The sequence below is a fragment of the Buceros rhinoceros genome, unplaced genomic scaffold, assembly GCF_000710305.1.
Source record: "Buceros rhinoceros silvestris isolate BGI_N320 unplaced genomic scaffold, ASM71030v1 scaffold21068, whole genome shotgun sequence".
NCBI lineage: Eukaryota > Metazoa > Chordata > Aves > Bucerotiformes > Bucerotidae > Buceros > Buceros rhinoceros.
In genome coordinates this window covers 5759-22119 of record NW_010428877.1, presented here as the reverse complement: position 1 = coordinate 22119, position 16361 = coordinate 5759, and the positions used below count along the sequence as shown (strand labels likewise).

General features: G+C 43.7%; 1 protein-coding gene across 1 annotated transcript in view; it reads right to left on the bottom strand.

Moving 5' to 3' along the window:
* Positions 1-557: 557 nt before the first annotated feature.
* Positions 558-16361, bottom strand: part of RBM27 (RNA binding motif protein 27) — a gene marked incomplete at its 5' end in the record, with an annotated part of 19424 nt that continues 3620 nt past the window's right edge. Inside the window, 18 exons of the mRNA XM_010142448.1 lie at positions 558-1080; positions 1669-1779; positions 2227-2313; positions 4033-4224; positions 4344-4448; positions 4850-5014; positions 5123-5197; positions 5694-5816; positions 6465-6593; positions 6713-6976; positions 8110-8263; positions 8540-8687; positions 10522-10671; positions 12741-12875; positions 13967-14200; positions 14744-15001; positions 15569-15762; positions 16291-16360. Of these exons, the coding sequence (XP_010140750.1) occupies positions 994-1080; positions 1669-1779; positions 2227-2313; positions 4033-4224; positions 4344-4448; positions 4850-5014; positions 5123-5197; positions 5694-5816; positions 6465-6593; positions 6713-6976; positions 8110-8263; positions 8540-8687; positions 10522-10671; positions 12741-12875; positions 13967-14200; positions 14744-15001; positions 15569-15762; positions 16291-16360 (2681 nt within the window). The remainder of the gene's footprint in view (positions 1081-1668; positions 1780-2226; positions 2314-4032; positions 4225-4343; positions 4449-4849; positions 5015-5122; positions 5198-5693; positions 5817-6464; positions 6594-6712; positions 6977-8109; positions 8264-8539; positions 8688-10521; positions 10672-12740; positions 12876-13966; positions 14201-14743; positions 15002-15568; positions 15763-16290; position 16361) is intronic.

Sequence of the window (16361 nt, the reverse complement as noted above, 5' to 3'; positions counted from 1 at the left end):
CCACAGCACCGGGCCGACGCCGGCCCTGGAGGGGGAGACTCGCTGCTGCTGCTGCCTAAGAAGCGTTCTCTGCATGCTCCATGGGTTGGGAGCGAGCATGAACAAACGCTTGGTAACAGGGAGAGGTGGAGAGGCTCTAGCACTGGCAGGCGGCTGCCAGCTGAATTGCTTTTCTTTAAGGAAGGATGGAACTCGCATTCGTGCTCACACACCCTGAAATACAGTAAACAAACAGTCTGACCCAAACCTTACACTGAATCTACAGAACAAAATCAACGGCGAGTGAACAGTCACTCAAACGTGTCATCGCTGGTGTTTTCTGTGAAGCAGAATTCGAAGAAACAGAGTGAACTGGACAATGTTACAGTGATACCCTGTTAAACTGCTTCTTCCCTCTCCTCTCACAAAAAGCAGTAGAGCATAGAAACCACGTGGCTTTCGAAGACACTGAAATAAAGGATTTATGAATCTAGCCACAAACAATTCCTACAATAAGTGATTCCACATGAAATAAAATGCTACCCTTTTTCAATTAGCAAATGAGGCCATTTTTTCTTTCATAACATTTAATGAAAGTTTGTGTCTTTCCCCTAACTCCATAATATTGCTAAATAAAACCTGTAATATCTTGTCAATAATAAACTAACAAATCAATCACATTATAAAAAACCCAAAACAAGGTAATACAGGTGACACAAAGAGGACAAGAAAATACTATTACTTCCCCCCTCCCTCTCTTTTTATCCTCCTTAAATAGAAAAAAATCACCACCCTGGTGAGCTTGGTAATTACGTAAAAAGTTACTGGGCCTTTGGCTAGCTTAGATCACAGCTCTCATCCGAAATGTTTCTGTAACAAACTCTGCTCGCTTTAGATCTTGTGGTCTGAAAAGAAAGTAAAGCTTTTTTTTGGCTCATCGACTTCCTTAAATAAATGTTTAAAAGGTGTAGCTTGAACTATATTCCTAAAATTATACATTTCCAACGTCAAGTTTCATCTTCTCCAAGAACGGGATTCATCCTCATCTTCGTCGTCATCATCATCATCTTCGTGCAAAAATAAATCTGAGGTTTCAGTCTCCTGGATGAAGAAAAAACGTACTTTTAAGCAAAGAAGCTCCCCGCTGTATCCCAGGCAAGCGGCCACGCCACACCGCACCAGCTGCGCTCCCATCGGGTTCGCGCGTACCGCACACGGGTCTCGCTGAAAGCACGTGACATTCCACCACTGCGGCCTCACACCACAGGCAGGGAAGAGGAAGCAGGAACAAACTCCCACCCACCCTCTCTGCAACAGCAGTTTTCTGTTAATGCCTAGACAGAAAAACCTCTAAAAGCTTAAAGCATTCGTAATTATAGGGAAGAACATACGTAACTTCTGCGGCAGCGGAGTGTCAGTGCTGCAAAGAGAAGAGCTCAGCAGCCTGCACGTGCAGAAGGGCAGGTTTGATTTCACAGCTGACAAATCCACATTCCATTCAGAAAGTGGTTTTTTCCCCCCCTTCTTTAAAATGTGGGAAACATACCTGACTATTCAAAACCCATAAAGTTTCTGGTTTGCAACAACATCTTTTATGATATTTCTTCATTAAACAGAAAACTATCCTAACAGAGCTCCGAGCTACTGGATCCCTACAAGAGTGACCAGGCTGTTAACACATTTTCATACCTCTTCCTTCGACTCCTCTTCCTCTATTTCTGTGGACACAGAAGGTACCTTCGGTTTGTACCACGATATCTGTAGCCTTCGGTCTTTGAAGCGGGATCCTTGGTTAGCAGCCTAGATTGTATTTTAAATGAACACATTTTCAAAAAGGGGATCAAGGCAAGAACTTGTGAGGTCGCCATCAACCAGCTAGACCTGGGGACCATCATGCAGACACATCTGAAGACCTCAAAGCCACAATCATCCACCTCAGCCTGCCGAGAGCAACCTTACTCAAACGGAATCTGCTAAATAACGCTCATCCCCCAGCACTCTGAAGATGAGCAGAGCCCTGAACCGACTGTGACACTGGACCTGTACCAGCAAGAGACCTGTGTTCCTACTGTGCTAACCAGGGGGTGTTTCCCCATTAGAGGCACTACATGCAGTAGCAACAAATACCCCCACTACCAAGCTCAAACTAGTGGGGGTGAAGCTGCTGAACTTTAAAACAAAGGCAGATGCAAGACGTTAAAAATTCTTATTTTAGAACTGTGAAAAAAATTCCATTATTCTACTTACATTCTCAGCTTCTGAGCGAGATTTAAAAGTTAGAACAACACTTAAAGGGGAATCCTCTTCTTGAAGGTCTTCAATATCTCCAAATTTCTGAGAGAAAAATTGATTAGGAATAGCAGTCATATTCTCCTCCAAAAACATGACCATCGTGTGCTACAACTGCAGTGTACCGAAGTACCACTGAAACATTCTTTTTTGGGCAGAAAAGCGAGAGCCAAAGAAACGTCAGCTGCAGCATCCAGCAATATTGCAGCGTCTGTACCTGTACTTCTGGGCAAAAGCCCAGACTGCAGGGGAAAAGGAACTACTAAGTATATTATTTTATAGCTCAGAAGCAAATTCTTTGAATTCACTATTTCCCTCACTCTCTTCTGCCCTTCACAGCTATACTTCTTCAGAGCTGCGAGGCGAGTCCTTTAGAGCTCGTCGATTTGCAAAAGAGTTCAGTAACAGGAACCCGACCTTGCTATAGAGCTCCTGGATGAGTTCGGTACGTATCCTGCCAGGAGGAGGGAAACATAACCGAGCAGGCTACGCTGAATGCTGTATTTCTGCACAGCGGTGAAAATCAGAGCAGCTGAGGATGGCTAAAGCTTTCAAAACCACAAAGTCTCTCAGAAATCAAATTAAAGCAAAGACCTTTTAAAAAAGGCACCCTGGTCCCCTCCTAGGACTCTTCCCGGGGTTCACAGCACTGTTATCATACCATAAAGCACGCTGCGTGTTTTTGATCATGCCACACACCATTTTTCACTGAATTTAGCCAATAAAGCAGCAGAAGCAGTTTCTAACCGTCTGACAGGTGGTGAGGCCAGAGCATAGAGTAACAGTTCTTCAAAGAGCAGAGCTTACCCCGCTGGATGAAGGACTGCAGAGTTCTCTGCTCCCGTACAGACCAGAAACAAGCAAGCTTTCTGATTAGCAGTTCTCCCGAGAGCTCTGCTGCTTTTCTGTGTCCAACACTAAAGCGTGGGCTTCTACCAAATCACTTCTCCACATCAGTCACGATGCCAGGAGCATCCAGAAATACCAAACTGACTTGGTCAAGCTCAGTTTCACACTGGGTCTATTTATGAGGTATCACATGATCTTGCTGAGAAGTTTATTGGCTTTGCACATGAAAATAGTTCATTCTGGTAAGAGTAACTGAGGGTTTTTCCTTTATTATGCTAACGTAGCTGGGACGCTAACACAGCCGTCAACCGAGCCTGCACACTAACAAGCTGCTTCCTCCACCATGAGTTCATAAACAAATTTAACTGCTTTGAAACTGATGTGCTGCTTAGCAGAAAGTGCTTTGCTTCCTGAGCTACAGAGAAACAAGGTAAGTGCTATGAATTGCTAATCTGAAAAACCCTCTGTAAACAGAGAGGCCGAAAGGTACTTTTCAGCCTTCTAGCATCTGTTTTAAGGCACTTCAATGCAGGATTAGTTTAGCTTTGCCCATTAAAAAGATGCACCGGGCAGCTCTTGCAAAGCACCTGCAGAAGACATTACTGTCACGGGTTAGGGCTGGGCTGGCCACTCAGACCAGGACAATTACATTTACCCCTGGATAACTCCTGAAACTGATTTCTTATCCATAGCCTGCTCCACGACTTCAGGATGAAGTCTGATTTGTTTGCACAAACAGAAACAAAAAGACTCATATCTTCAAGAACTTGGAAAAGGAACGGTTCTTTACAGAGTCCTTAGCGTGCGTCTCTTTGCAAGTCAGCACTCATCCAGGGTGGCGGTTACCTACTGAACCTCAGACTTAACAGTCGGCCACAATTCTCCTCTTCAGGTTTTTCTTTTTTTGATACTTACAGAGAAGTGCTGTAACAATTCATCTTTTTCCTCTTCAACGAAGCCTCCAACTGTTAGTGCTTTGGGACGATGATCCACCACCATATGGTTCAACATGCCCCTTCCTCTCCCACCACGGCCCCGCCCTCGTCCTCTTCCTTGGGCCGGCACCGTCTTTCCTCGACCAGCAGGCAAAATGCCTAATCGGGCAGCCTGTTTAAGGCAAACATTCACAGAATTATAGAGTGGTTTAGGTTAGAAGTACAAAGGTTCGAAAGAATTTAAAATAATTGTCACAGACACATTAAAGGCATCAGTCCAGATAAACTCACCTCCACCTGTAACTGGTTTAGCTTTTTTCGCAATTCAGTTGTGTCTTCTCCAGAAGAGAGTCTCTTATGGAAGTCCAGCTCTGCATCTAGAAGTTCCTTTTGTGCCTTAGAAGAGAAGGTGCAGAAAGGAAACGGAAGAGGTAAGCAGAACTGTAACACCTGCTTTTGGTTTTATTTCACTTTGTCAGCAGTACATTTATGTACGCGATGCAGACAGATGAGTACGCAATATCCAGACTTCCCGCTCAGTTCGGTTTAATTGCCTCCTCATCCCTCAGCCCATTTACTGAGGGACCCAGAATTCTCTCTGTCAGAATTGGAACAAGCTTGAAAGAGCTACGTGCAAAACCACATCACAGCTCCTCAAAGCATCGCGTGCTTGCCCATGGTTATCACTCTCAAAATACTGCTTGGAAGTGTTTTGATATCATGCTGCTGCATTTTTAGGACAGAGCACTAGAAATAGTTACAAAAGACAGTGGGCAAGTGTTTTGCACAACAAATACCTCTGTCTTGGACTTCAATTTTGATGGTGTAGAGGTTGTAGATGAAGTTTTTAATTCATCCTTCAACTGAGATATTTTTCCTGCTAGTTCTTTTAAGGTCTTCATTATTTCTGCTCTCTCTTCTGGTTTCATGGCCTTATTTTTCTCCAGCTTGGATATCAACATCTACATATTAATAATAGAGCAGAAACATAAAGTTCCAGGAGAAACACACTGAGCAGACAGGTATCTACCCAATCAGAATGTATTTACTAGAAGACATTCCAGACTTACCTTCTGACATTCTATTTGTTTTTCTAACATCTCCTGCTTCTTTTTTCTCATGTCTTGTTGGAGTTTCATTGCCTCCTATGGGAGAAGAAAATTCTTTCCATCAGTAAAAAGCAGTCTAGCATTCTCTCTATACCATATTTACTTCCTCAGGCTCGAGAAATGAAGGCCACAAGGAAAACTGCCCAGGTCTAAAGCGTATCTGATCCAGGAATGAAACCAACAAGAAGTTGCTAACTTCCTGCTGTGAAGTTCTCTTCCAGATTTTCTGCCCTCTGCAGACACCTCTTAAGAAACATGTCTTATGTTGTCATTTACGTGTCTCATACCCACAGAGACTAAAATCAGAGAAATGCCTCAAAAAACCCCAGAAACAATGAAGTGCATCAAGTCAGACGCTTCAAAAGGAAGGGCTGCCCCCTCACCCGTGGCTGACCTCCACCTGCATTCGCAAAACATTCCGATAGCGATGACAAGAACGACGCTAACACAGGAAACTAAACAGCAGTATTTGGGTTTAAGCTAAAGTACTTTGATTGCTATACTGCCAGTCAGCCAACAAATAGCAAAGTACCTGTTTTTTTTTAAGGGCTTCCTGCACATCGTGAGGTTTAGAACCTGCGCCAGGCTTCATAGATGTCTTTAAGTTTGGAGAACTGTAAACCATTTTTGAGTGGCTTGTAGGAGTAGGAAATGTCTGAAATAGTAAAAACACATAAGCAAAACCGTGTAATAGCTCAAAATGAACAATACCATCAATGAACATTAGAGGAATGTCCAGTGAAACACGAACACAAACTTCCACATTTGTGCAATGAGACAAAATGACCACAGCAATTACACCACACGCATAAAGGCGCTGGTCTAACAGTCAGCTTGCTTGGAAGCACTCAGCTTAAAACCCACATGCTTCCTTTCCGGAGAGGAGGACTTTGCTGTGGCCAAGAACACATGCTGCACTAGGGTTTTAGCGTGGACACTACGCAGAGGTATGCTGTCAGCTTCTAGCACTACTGTTAAAGCACACGCAGCACACACTCGAAAATCACTGGGAAAGCACTTTGATTCGCCAACGAAAAGCTGACATCGCATACAGGCTGTCTAATTTGTTCTCCATGAAGCACTGCCAAAAATATCTCACGCTATTTAAAATCCTGATACATGGTCTCTGAAGTTGTTGCCCCTATCTTACATAAACAGCTAATGAAACTGGGAAGAAGTGATGATCATCGCAGAACATTAGTGAAACGAAAGAGAATGAATTGGGAACAATTCACAAGTTCCATCTGCCAGTTCCTTCCTGGCCAACAGGCCAAAGCTGTAGTCAGAAGTACGCAAGCCATACCTGAGAATCCTCGACCACGGCCCCAGGCTGGTTTAAGTCAGGCTGGCTTCCACCCCCTGCTCCAAGGCGACGTTTCACGGGGACTTTGTTGAGGACATAGGCACCCGATGCCAGGGGTTTATTCATCACCTGTGGACCAGCAGAGAGTAAATGCAGAAGATTATACGTTCTGTGGTTTTGAGGCAGCAGCCGTTCAGGAACGCCGATACCCGCCACTGCCCAATCTCTAGTTTACGACAGCATGATACCTTTGACAGATTGCTGTGCATCGTCACAGCGGGAGCTGTGCTCACGGCTGGCTGCTGAAGGTGAAGCTGGTGATGAAGAGGCTGTGTGGGTGTCTGTGGCTGTTGTTGCTGCAGTGGTGGGGCCTGTTGCTCGCCGTCCCTGTGCCACAGCACCCTTATAAACCGATTGTTCAGAACTGCCTCTGTGCTGGAAATGGCCTTCCTAGCCTCGTCGTTAGTCAAGTACTGAATGAGAGCAGCTTCAGGATCGTTCTGGAAAGCAACCTAATTCAGAAGTTCATTAGAATGCATTATTTCTCAAGGAAGAAAACATCTCAAGCAGCAGCAAACCGACCTACAGGTACACGCAGTAAGGAGTGGGATATCCAATGGTATTAGCAGCTCAAAACAGAGGTAGAACAGTCTATGTAATTAAAGCCAAGTACTTTTGGCAAAAATTACACGTACTTGCAGCAAAGTCTATACACAGTCAAATAAAATAAAATAACTTCACCAAACAGCATCCCATATCCAGAGCATTGTGAACCGCCAACGGGGTGTGACTGAAGGGACCCTGGTGCTGCCTGGGAAGCTCTTTGCTCTACCCTCCTGAAGGAAGACTGGTCTCCAAGGATGGGTAGTGCAAGGGTCCACCACATTCCCAAAGAAGCATTACTGAACAGTCTGGAGTAAGAGTATTTTTCTCTGAAAATTAAATCAGAGGAATAAAGCCATACCTCGGGCTTTTCAGCACAGCGACTGAGACTGCCTGTTTCAAAGGTGTTATTTCATTCCCGAGGTGCAGAAAGCACCACAGGATCTTTTGGACTAAGAGAAAGAAATTTCAACTCAAGAAATATGGAAGCTTCCCAGGTATCTGTCTTTTATTCATAACTCTGAGGACTTAAGAGGCAACTGTTTGGTCTAGAAAATGTTTTTATCATGTAATTACCTGTGTTTTACTTATACAGTGCTTTTCCCCCCTCTTACAGTGCAAGGACCACCTTACAGAGCTGCAGACAGTTCTGGGATGCAAAGTGGTAATAAACGGATGCGTATCAGGACACTCCCGTAGCACCTTTGTCAAAATCCCGACTATGAAATTCTGCAGGACTATCATACAAAACTGCTAGAAGATCTTTCAGAAATCACAGAGGTTGCTCAAAGCCCCGAGTTGTTTTAGACACTGTTAAACCTGCAAACCTTTCAACTCTAAGAGCTCATGAAGGCAGAAGCCAACATACTTTTACAGATTAAGATAATGATACCAAGCAAGGCTTCTTTGCATTTCATGACCGCCTCTCCCAGCTAGTCTCCATTAAGATGTCTCAAGGAACGTGGTTCAGCTGTGACATTCAAGAAAGTTTCAGGGAAAATAAAACACCCACAAACAGGCATAAAACTGAACTTTGCTTTACCTGAATGTTTACGATAGTTCCAAATTTGCTGAAGTGTTCGTTGAGCTGTGTAATATTGTTCAGCTCTGGTGGAATCTTCCGAACTTCTAATTTGGTATTAGTGTACTGATTCTTTTTCAAAAATCCTGGTTTATTCTGGTTGTTGTTCGCTTGCCTAGAGAACAAGACAGTGATTTAGACAGGCTTACAGTTACTTAAGTAGGGCAGCAAGCATTAACACACATTTAACTTTCCTCGTAAAATGCACATGCTCTAGGCATTAACAAAAGAGACCCCCTCCCACCACCAAGCATTTCACCTCCGTACGGTGTGAGCACACATTTGCTAACCCCATCAGCTCAAACGACAGGGACCAGCGCACAGTGACATTCGCAGCGCTGACAGCAGTAAGGCACATGCCCATTGGTCAAGGGCAGCTGCTAGTTCTTACTTTCCCAGCCACGGCTTCTTTAATGGTGGGCACTCCAGGCTGCTCGGAGACCTCTTCCTGCTGTCTGGTTCAAGGACAACTCTAGTGACGTTGCTGCTGTTGTTTGTAATGGGAACAGGAGGTTCAGTCTGGATGATAATATTGGCAGCTGGAGGAGAGGAGAAAGGCCAGCGTTAGTCACCACACACCAGCAGAGACATCGGAACAGCTTTCCCTTGGACAGCAAAACAGGCCCAAGTTTACAAATGTAAAAATTAGGAAGACTTCATCAAGGTGGTCACTTTTATTGATGAAGATCACTTGCCAGCCTAACTAAACAATTTAAGGAACACAAACGTTTAGTCCAGACAGCAGGGATGAGATTTTGACCTTTAAGATTGGTAGTAGCTTGAAGAAATAAAAGCTAAAACTCCATCATTCACGTACTGAAAATACAGACTCTGCAGGAAATGGACAAAAAAAAAAAAGGAAGAGGACAAAAAGAAACAAGACTGGGTTCCCAGCCTTCAAGTTAGAGTCTGCAGTGTGGCACAGGCTGAATAAACAACCAGCTCTCCCTGTATTGACTCTTGACAGTGAAAAAGCAACCGAGAGCCTGTTCCTCCCACTGCTATCCCCTTATCTCTCCATCCAGTTTTCAGCAACGAACTGTTAATTAAACACAACTACGGCATGAAATTATACTCTTGGAGACATTAGATTAAAGATTTGAAGCAATTTCTATGAACACAAAGCTAATAGCACTAGCTTCCAGCTTACCAGGTACAACTTTAAGATAATGCCATTGCTGTTAGTCTCCTGCATATGCCAAATATTCAACTCCTAAAAAGAAGTCTGAGTTACAGGTCACTTTTCTATGGCTTTTATATATGCCAGAGCTCTGCTGGTTACACTGGTGAGAACAAAGACTGGGCATTTTCAAGCATAGTTTTAACCTTCCTTTGGAGGATGATTTTGGAGTAACCCTTCCACACATGTGACAAAGACAGCAAAACAAGTGGTCTGAGGCAGCACCACCGAACACTCGCCCATGCCTTACACCTGGAATGGGTTCTGAGAGAGAGTCTGAGGGACAGCAGTACAGCCCCAACCCTGTCTTTGTGATGTTCATTAAGATGAAAACAGCAACAGCAATTTCTGCAGTAACATTTAACCATATTCTTTATAGGATGAGTTGAAAAAATAGTCTTTCTTATCAATTGAGTAAGGATCACTGAAGTGTAACAGTAAACACTGAAATTTAACATCTTTTAAGTACGGGGGCAAGGAAAGCAGGAGGGCAAAAAGAAAGTTATGCTAACAGAGCAAAAATTTCTTTAAAGAGCCTTGACTTGTTCTCTCCCCTAAAAGATATTTTGTACATGTCACCACTAAGAGACTGCATGCACATCCATCCGGTTAAGGACTCAGGATTACTTAAACGCAGACGGGATTTCCACAGGCCGGGAGAATTGGAATGCTGCCCACAACATTCACGTTCGGGAGAACATCTGGCTGACAGCACCAGAACATCAGGTACAAAAAATGTGCTACAATAGCTCCCCTCTTCGCTACCATTTGAACGGCTGTGGCAGGTAGTGAGGATCATCACCTCTGTGCCCCAGGTCCTACACTCACCCCTGGCAAATCCACATCTGCAGACTGTACTGCTTCAAGCCACCTTTCTGCACCATTTTTGTTTCTGGAAACACCCAGCACCCGAAAAGTGCCTTTACAGGCTAAAGAGGAATGAAAACCCAACCAACCAGCTAAAACCCACCCTTGTAACATTCCCAAGCAAGGGGTTATTTTTAATCAAAAAGGCTGCTTTGACTTTAAAACAGTCATATCAGCATTTTAAAAAAGGTAGGGATGTCTGACAAGTGCTCTGAAATGCTCGATCAGTGAGGAAAGCTACTGCTTTCAGCCTGAAAAAAGGGGAAATTAAATGTTGACGGTCTTGGACAGAAATAGCAATAGCAATGACCAGAAACCCTTCCTACCTCTTGGATTTGTATCCATCTCCCCAGATGTTAGGCCAATTAGATTGGGACGCTGCGTTTGTGCTCTCGTAAAGAACTGTCGGTACTGAGATCTACCAGCACTGGTAATACTAGGAGCTTCGGGGTTATAGCCATCTGGCTCATATGTATCTATAAAAAAAGGAGAGAAATGAAAGGATTTTTCAAATGAGTTTAAGACTCAGGGTTAGTTTCCTTTCAGGAAATGCATGGATGATGTCCAAGAATTAGAGGTTGCTTTGGATGAAGAGAAGAGAGAGAAGTGGTACAGCCAACGTGTGCAGTAGCCATTTGAAACCCTCAGCTGGAGTTTACGCCCAAGGCATGTTTGGGCACATTTTCTTTTGGTTTTCACTCTGGTTGTCACTGTTTGTCACAAGCACATAGGTGACAATAACTGATATACTGCTGATGAGCTGCCGAAGAAGGAACAAGGTGTCTGTGTGACAACCTTCACAGTGCTTGACAGTGTTCTGAGGAGAGCAACAGAAGATTTAGTTTGAGCATTTATTCTGTAGGGCCTAAGATGCAAAGAGATTTTCAGTCTCTGATGCTCAACAGTCTAGTTCAGCAAAGGACTTTTGGGGAAGAATGTACTTAAATTATGCCTAAGCTGAGAAATCAGGTAATTTGACCAATACTTACCTATCAAATTCTCTTACTTAAGTGCAAGTGAGATGGGCTGTCTAGCTCCAGTAAAGTACTAAAGGTTACTTTACTTAAAGGGGTAGCCACAAGAACACAAGATGACAGAATTGACTTGTAGTGATCCTCCAGCCCAAGATCTCAATCAAGAATGATGCATTTTCTTCAACCATCAAAAGGAAACCTACCCAAGAACTGGAATGAACAAAGTCCATGAAAAGCCTCCATCTAAACACAGTACGTCCTGGACAGAAACGAATGCGGGCACGAGGGGACCTGACAGGCTTGAAACTCTAAGTTTCAGCTCCTTATTCCACAGCAACTACAAAGGCTCTACAATTTAAAACAGATGCCCCAGAATTTCAACACTGATGTTTTACAGTCTAGTTTCAGACTCCGCCAAGAACTTTCATTAACCTTGGACAAGCTGAGCCACAAGTTCCTCCTCCGTGATTTGGCACACGATTGACTGCAAGAGGGCGTCCAGCAGTCGTTACTGTAACGGCCCAAGAACAGGGCATGAGAATCTCCACAGACGTTCTGGAGAACAGAATCACGTAGTGCAGTGGAAGCCAGCGATGTCCCGTGAGCTCAGATCGACAGAATCACCCATGAGAAGTTCGGAAGCTGAAGCAATCGGATGGGAACACTGAAATGCCCGACAGCGTTTGGAGATAACCGCACAGATTTTCTAACGGGATATTTGCGTGACTGACATTCTGAAAAGCACGGAAGAAGTCATGAAGGAAATGATGTGGACCATCAACTATAGCTCTCCTTTCAACAAAATTCAGGATATTTATATAAAAACACCTCAGGTAGGAATATTATAGAAAACTGAGATTTAGCTATTTTATTTTGCTCACAGAAAACATGGAAACGCCATTATTCCTTTTATTATCAAAGAAATACAAGCTTTGCTGGATTTAAACCGAGCAATCCAAGACTCTCCAGGTATTTTGCTATTTCCTCTCATAAACCCCTGCTTCTTAAAAATCTGAGCTCTGTTAAGGAAGATGGACACGTCCATTGAGAGCCATCGATTTTGTTTTTTAGGTTAGAAAGCTAGAACTAAATCAATTCTGGAAAAAAAGATAGAAAGAAAGTACTAACATATATGAAGACTGTAGAGACTATTGCGATAGTCAGCTGGAAAAAACCATCGGACCTCTCACCTGTACTACCAAACCTGGATGGGAATACAGACCATGTTACACAGTAATCAGAGGTTGGCAGATCCATCTTTTGCCTCCTGATGTTCTACTGGACAGCTCAGAGATGAAGGGATTCCTTTCTCACGCAACAGTCTTGCTGCTTTGGGCATACAAAACCCAAACGAAGCTCCCACAAACAGCCCTTCCTCAGACAGGGATGGAACACTACGGCTATTTCACACAGCAACAGCAGATGATGGACTGACCACGAGGAAAGCATCAGACTTCTTTTTAGATTTGTGTGTACCGGAGGAAGACAGAGGTAGGAATTTCTAATCATACATCCACAGAGGAATTTTAACACGTGTATCTCAAGCAGATTTAAAAAAGGTGTTTGCTTACGTTCTGATACTGTGTACAGCAGGTTCTGGGGTAGAGGAGGAGGTAGTCTTGCTCCCACAGGTGCAAGACTGGGCACTGAGCTTGTTCCAGGCTGGTCACGATTATTTATCAAACTTGACTGCGTTAAGGGCGGTCCTGCAATGACAGCACAGGATAGATCAGCAACACTTACAACTCCACAGATAAAAAGTGCAAACAGTTCAATGTGACTTGTTTATGCCTTGCTTTGAGCAAGGTCAGGACTGTGAATATTTACAGTCCTGCTACAGCAAATTGAGAAGCTCTGTTTGGGTCAGTTATGCGATTCCAACACCTTTTCTTTTTCCAGAAAGGACAATGTTTAAAAAAAAAAGCGTCCCTTCTTCCCCAGAGGTTTATGATTGTTAGCTATTGTTAGAGCTTGTGTTAACTACAGCAGCTCCTCCCTCTGCTCTGCCACGGAGAACCAAGGCTTGCTCAGAGCAAGAGATTGTATCAGCCACATTTAGATTAGTTCTAAACCAAGAACTACAGGGCAAAAAGTATTCACAGCCAAGGAATTCACCTGGTGATTTTTGCTTTGGGCACACCACGTATGACACAGACATTCCTATTTACTATATGGCCCCAAAACGACAATGAGTTACATGACATGACCTACCACAATGCAACTACAATCAGTGAGCCAACCCTACCCACGAACAACGTTATGGGTTAATCCTGTCTAAAATTATTCCTCATCCCATAGCTGCTGCAATGTGACACAGCTACCACAGCAGGTAACGTGCTGTGGGAATCAGGAGAACCCAAATACAGTAACCACACACCCAACGCTCTATTTCTTCACAGAATTTACACTGATAGATACAGCAAGAACACAAAAAAGGGTGAGATCTGAGATCACTGTGGAGCGAACGCAGATGCGAGATGAACCACTTACGCATCGCTTTTCAGTAGCAGATAATACAGCACAAACACAGAAATCACATCTCAATGTTTTTGCATTAGGAAAAAAAGCTAATAATCCAATTATCAGTGATCAATCCAGCCACCACCAGAAAGATACCCCTCTCCACTTCCCCGCCCAGTTTGTCTAATTCTATCTGGAGTGCCAGGAACACTGCATCTCATGAGGTGATTATTCAGAATTATTTTGAGTTCATTACTTTGAATATGCACAGATCCCCCCGAAAGAGCCACCATTTTCACTTGGTGACAAAGAAACACAGAAGGATGCTTTGACTCACTTGGTACGGGAAGCACAACAGGAGGTGGTGCCTGTGGATGTGCCTGTGGAACTGGCAACCTCAAATTGCGAGCGGGCCCTGGCAAGGGGGGCAGGAGCATACCAGGAGGCGGCGGCAGTCCCGGGGGTGGCGGAGGAAAAGGTATCATGCTTGGCAAGGAAACTTCATCTACTACTAAAGGATCATTTCCATGATCAAACGGGCAAAGATCACCAAATACACAAAATCCTCGCTCTGCAAAAGAGACATTTAATAATCTTTTTAGAAGGAAAAAAAGTTACCAGCAATTTGTAGCATCTCAGTTTTTGCTGGAATTTCTTACTAAAGAAAACAAGCAACCACTGACCCAACACTACAATGTCAGATAAGGTTTCAAAATAATTCAAATTAGAATATTCTTCCATAAAGGCAGACAAACATACACACATCAATCATAAAAGCTGTGGACAAACCAGTCAGAAGTACCTGTTGGGTATCAAACACACATACTGCAGTCCTCATCAGACCTGCCAGCGGTGGCAACATTTGACAGCCATATACAGAACTGCGAGCAAACTCTGTATGTTCTTCCCCAGCAGCTGTCAGATAATAAGTAAACTTCCAGTAATACCAGCTATCTCCCCAGTAAAGTACGGGTTATACGGGCACCTTTTACGTACAAGGTACACTCCACCTGCCACTGCATTCCGACTTGCTGCCTACATTTAGTGAACATCGGAAAAAAGGCACAGAATAATTGAAACAAGATATTAAACTGAAAACTAGGGAACAGTTTACCATCATAATCTCGACATCTTTTTTTAGGAGGAGGGTTTCTGCCAAACGAACTGGGATTGCTGTGATTGTTGTAGAAATTGGACCAGCTCTCTGTTGTGCTCTCAAGATGGTGTGCAGGTGCAATTACAGTAACAGCACTGGGAACAGCCTGTGCAGAGGAATACTGTTCAGTGGATTTATTGGGAGACACGGACACTGGATTATACGAGCCTTCAACATCATTCCTTTCACTCTTGAACTTTGATCTCTCACGGTGCTCTGTTAAAAAAAAAAAAGTTAGGTCAAGTCTTCATGCTTTTTTTTGTATCCCAGAGCCTTGAGAAAAAGATAATACACATAGTACAAACATCTCCTTCAACATGCAGTATTCTGCATGCCAAAGCCCAAACCAACAAACCCACCCCCTTCCCTTAACTAAGGTGGTCTCAACACGCCTCCTGATCTGTTGAAATCAGCACCTCTTATGGTAACCACCTTCATTACAAAGAAACCTTCTCTAGAAACACACAGTAACAAAGTGAAAGAGAGGGTAACGTAATTTTGCAAAAAGATAGAGCTTTAGGAGAAAAAAAAAAAATCAACACAAAAATACCGCTATCCACTGGTATAGACCCGCGGGTGAACTAAGAGGTTAGCAAAGAAGAAACAATGCCCCAGACTGTTCTACTCTGACAAACGGAATCTTCATTAATACTTTCAGGACCACAAAGCTTTCAAAATTTGCTCTAACTATTTCAGGACACCCACAGCCTGCTGCGCCATGCAGTACATCGGAGTCCCCGCACACCGCTGACGTTCTCCTCAAGCGGCACCCGGGGCACTCACCCACACTCCTGTTTGCATCGCGGTCTTTGCTTCTGCCCCTGCTGCGGCTTCGGCTTCGGCTCAACCCTCTGCTTTTACTACGACTTTTACTCCTGCCACGTCGCCAGCTGGACTTCTCTCTGTACAAGTCACTCCTGTCGTAGTATCTGTCGTAGTCCCTCCACTTCCCATCATCTCTCTTTTTATCTCTGCTTCTAGAAAAGACAGATGGAGACCGTGTTTACGAAAAGAGAAACCAAATGAAGAAACAAGCTTGCAACAAGCTAAGATCCTCTTCATCCTGCCCATGGGATCTGGACAGCGAAACGCTCCAGTCAGAACGTCCCAGACAACATAGAAAAGTACAGAACTGCAAAGCTGAGTCACTTATTCACAGACACCAGCAAGGGGAGGACTAAGAACAGGAAAGGCGAAATGTTAGACGACCAAACCAGAAGGTGTTTGAAAAGCGATGTTGACACTGTGTGAAGAACCCCACCCAACCATGCTTTGCACTTATAACCAGGAAGGAATGGAACTGATGACATTCCCAGGTACTAACATTTGAAAAATACCGTTATTTTTCAGGAAGAGACTGATTCAGCATACAGATAGGACACTGCAGATAGACAAGAGTAGGGGGAAATCACTGTTTTTACAAAAATCACATGAGGTAAAACCCCACAGTTAAAGATTGCCAGCAGATACAGAAGAATACATTAATATTTTGGTTCAAAACTAACCTTTGTTCACTGGAATCTGCACGGCTTCTCTGTGGACTGGAATACTTCTTTTTCCTGCTATCCCGCTCTTT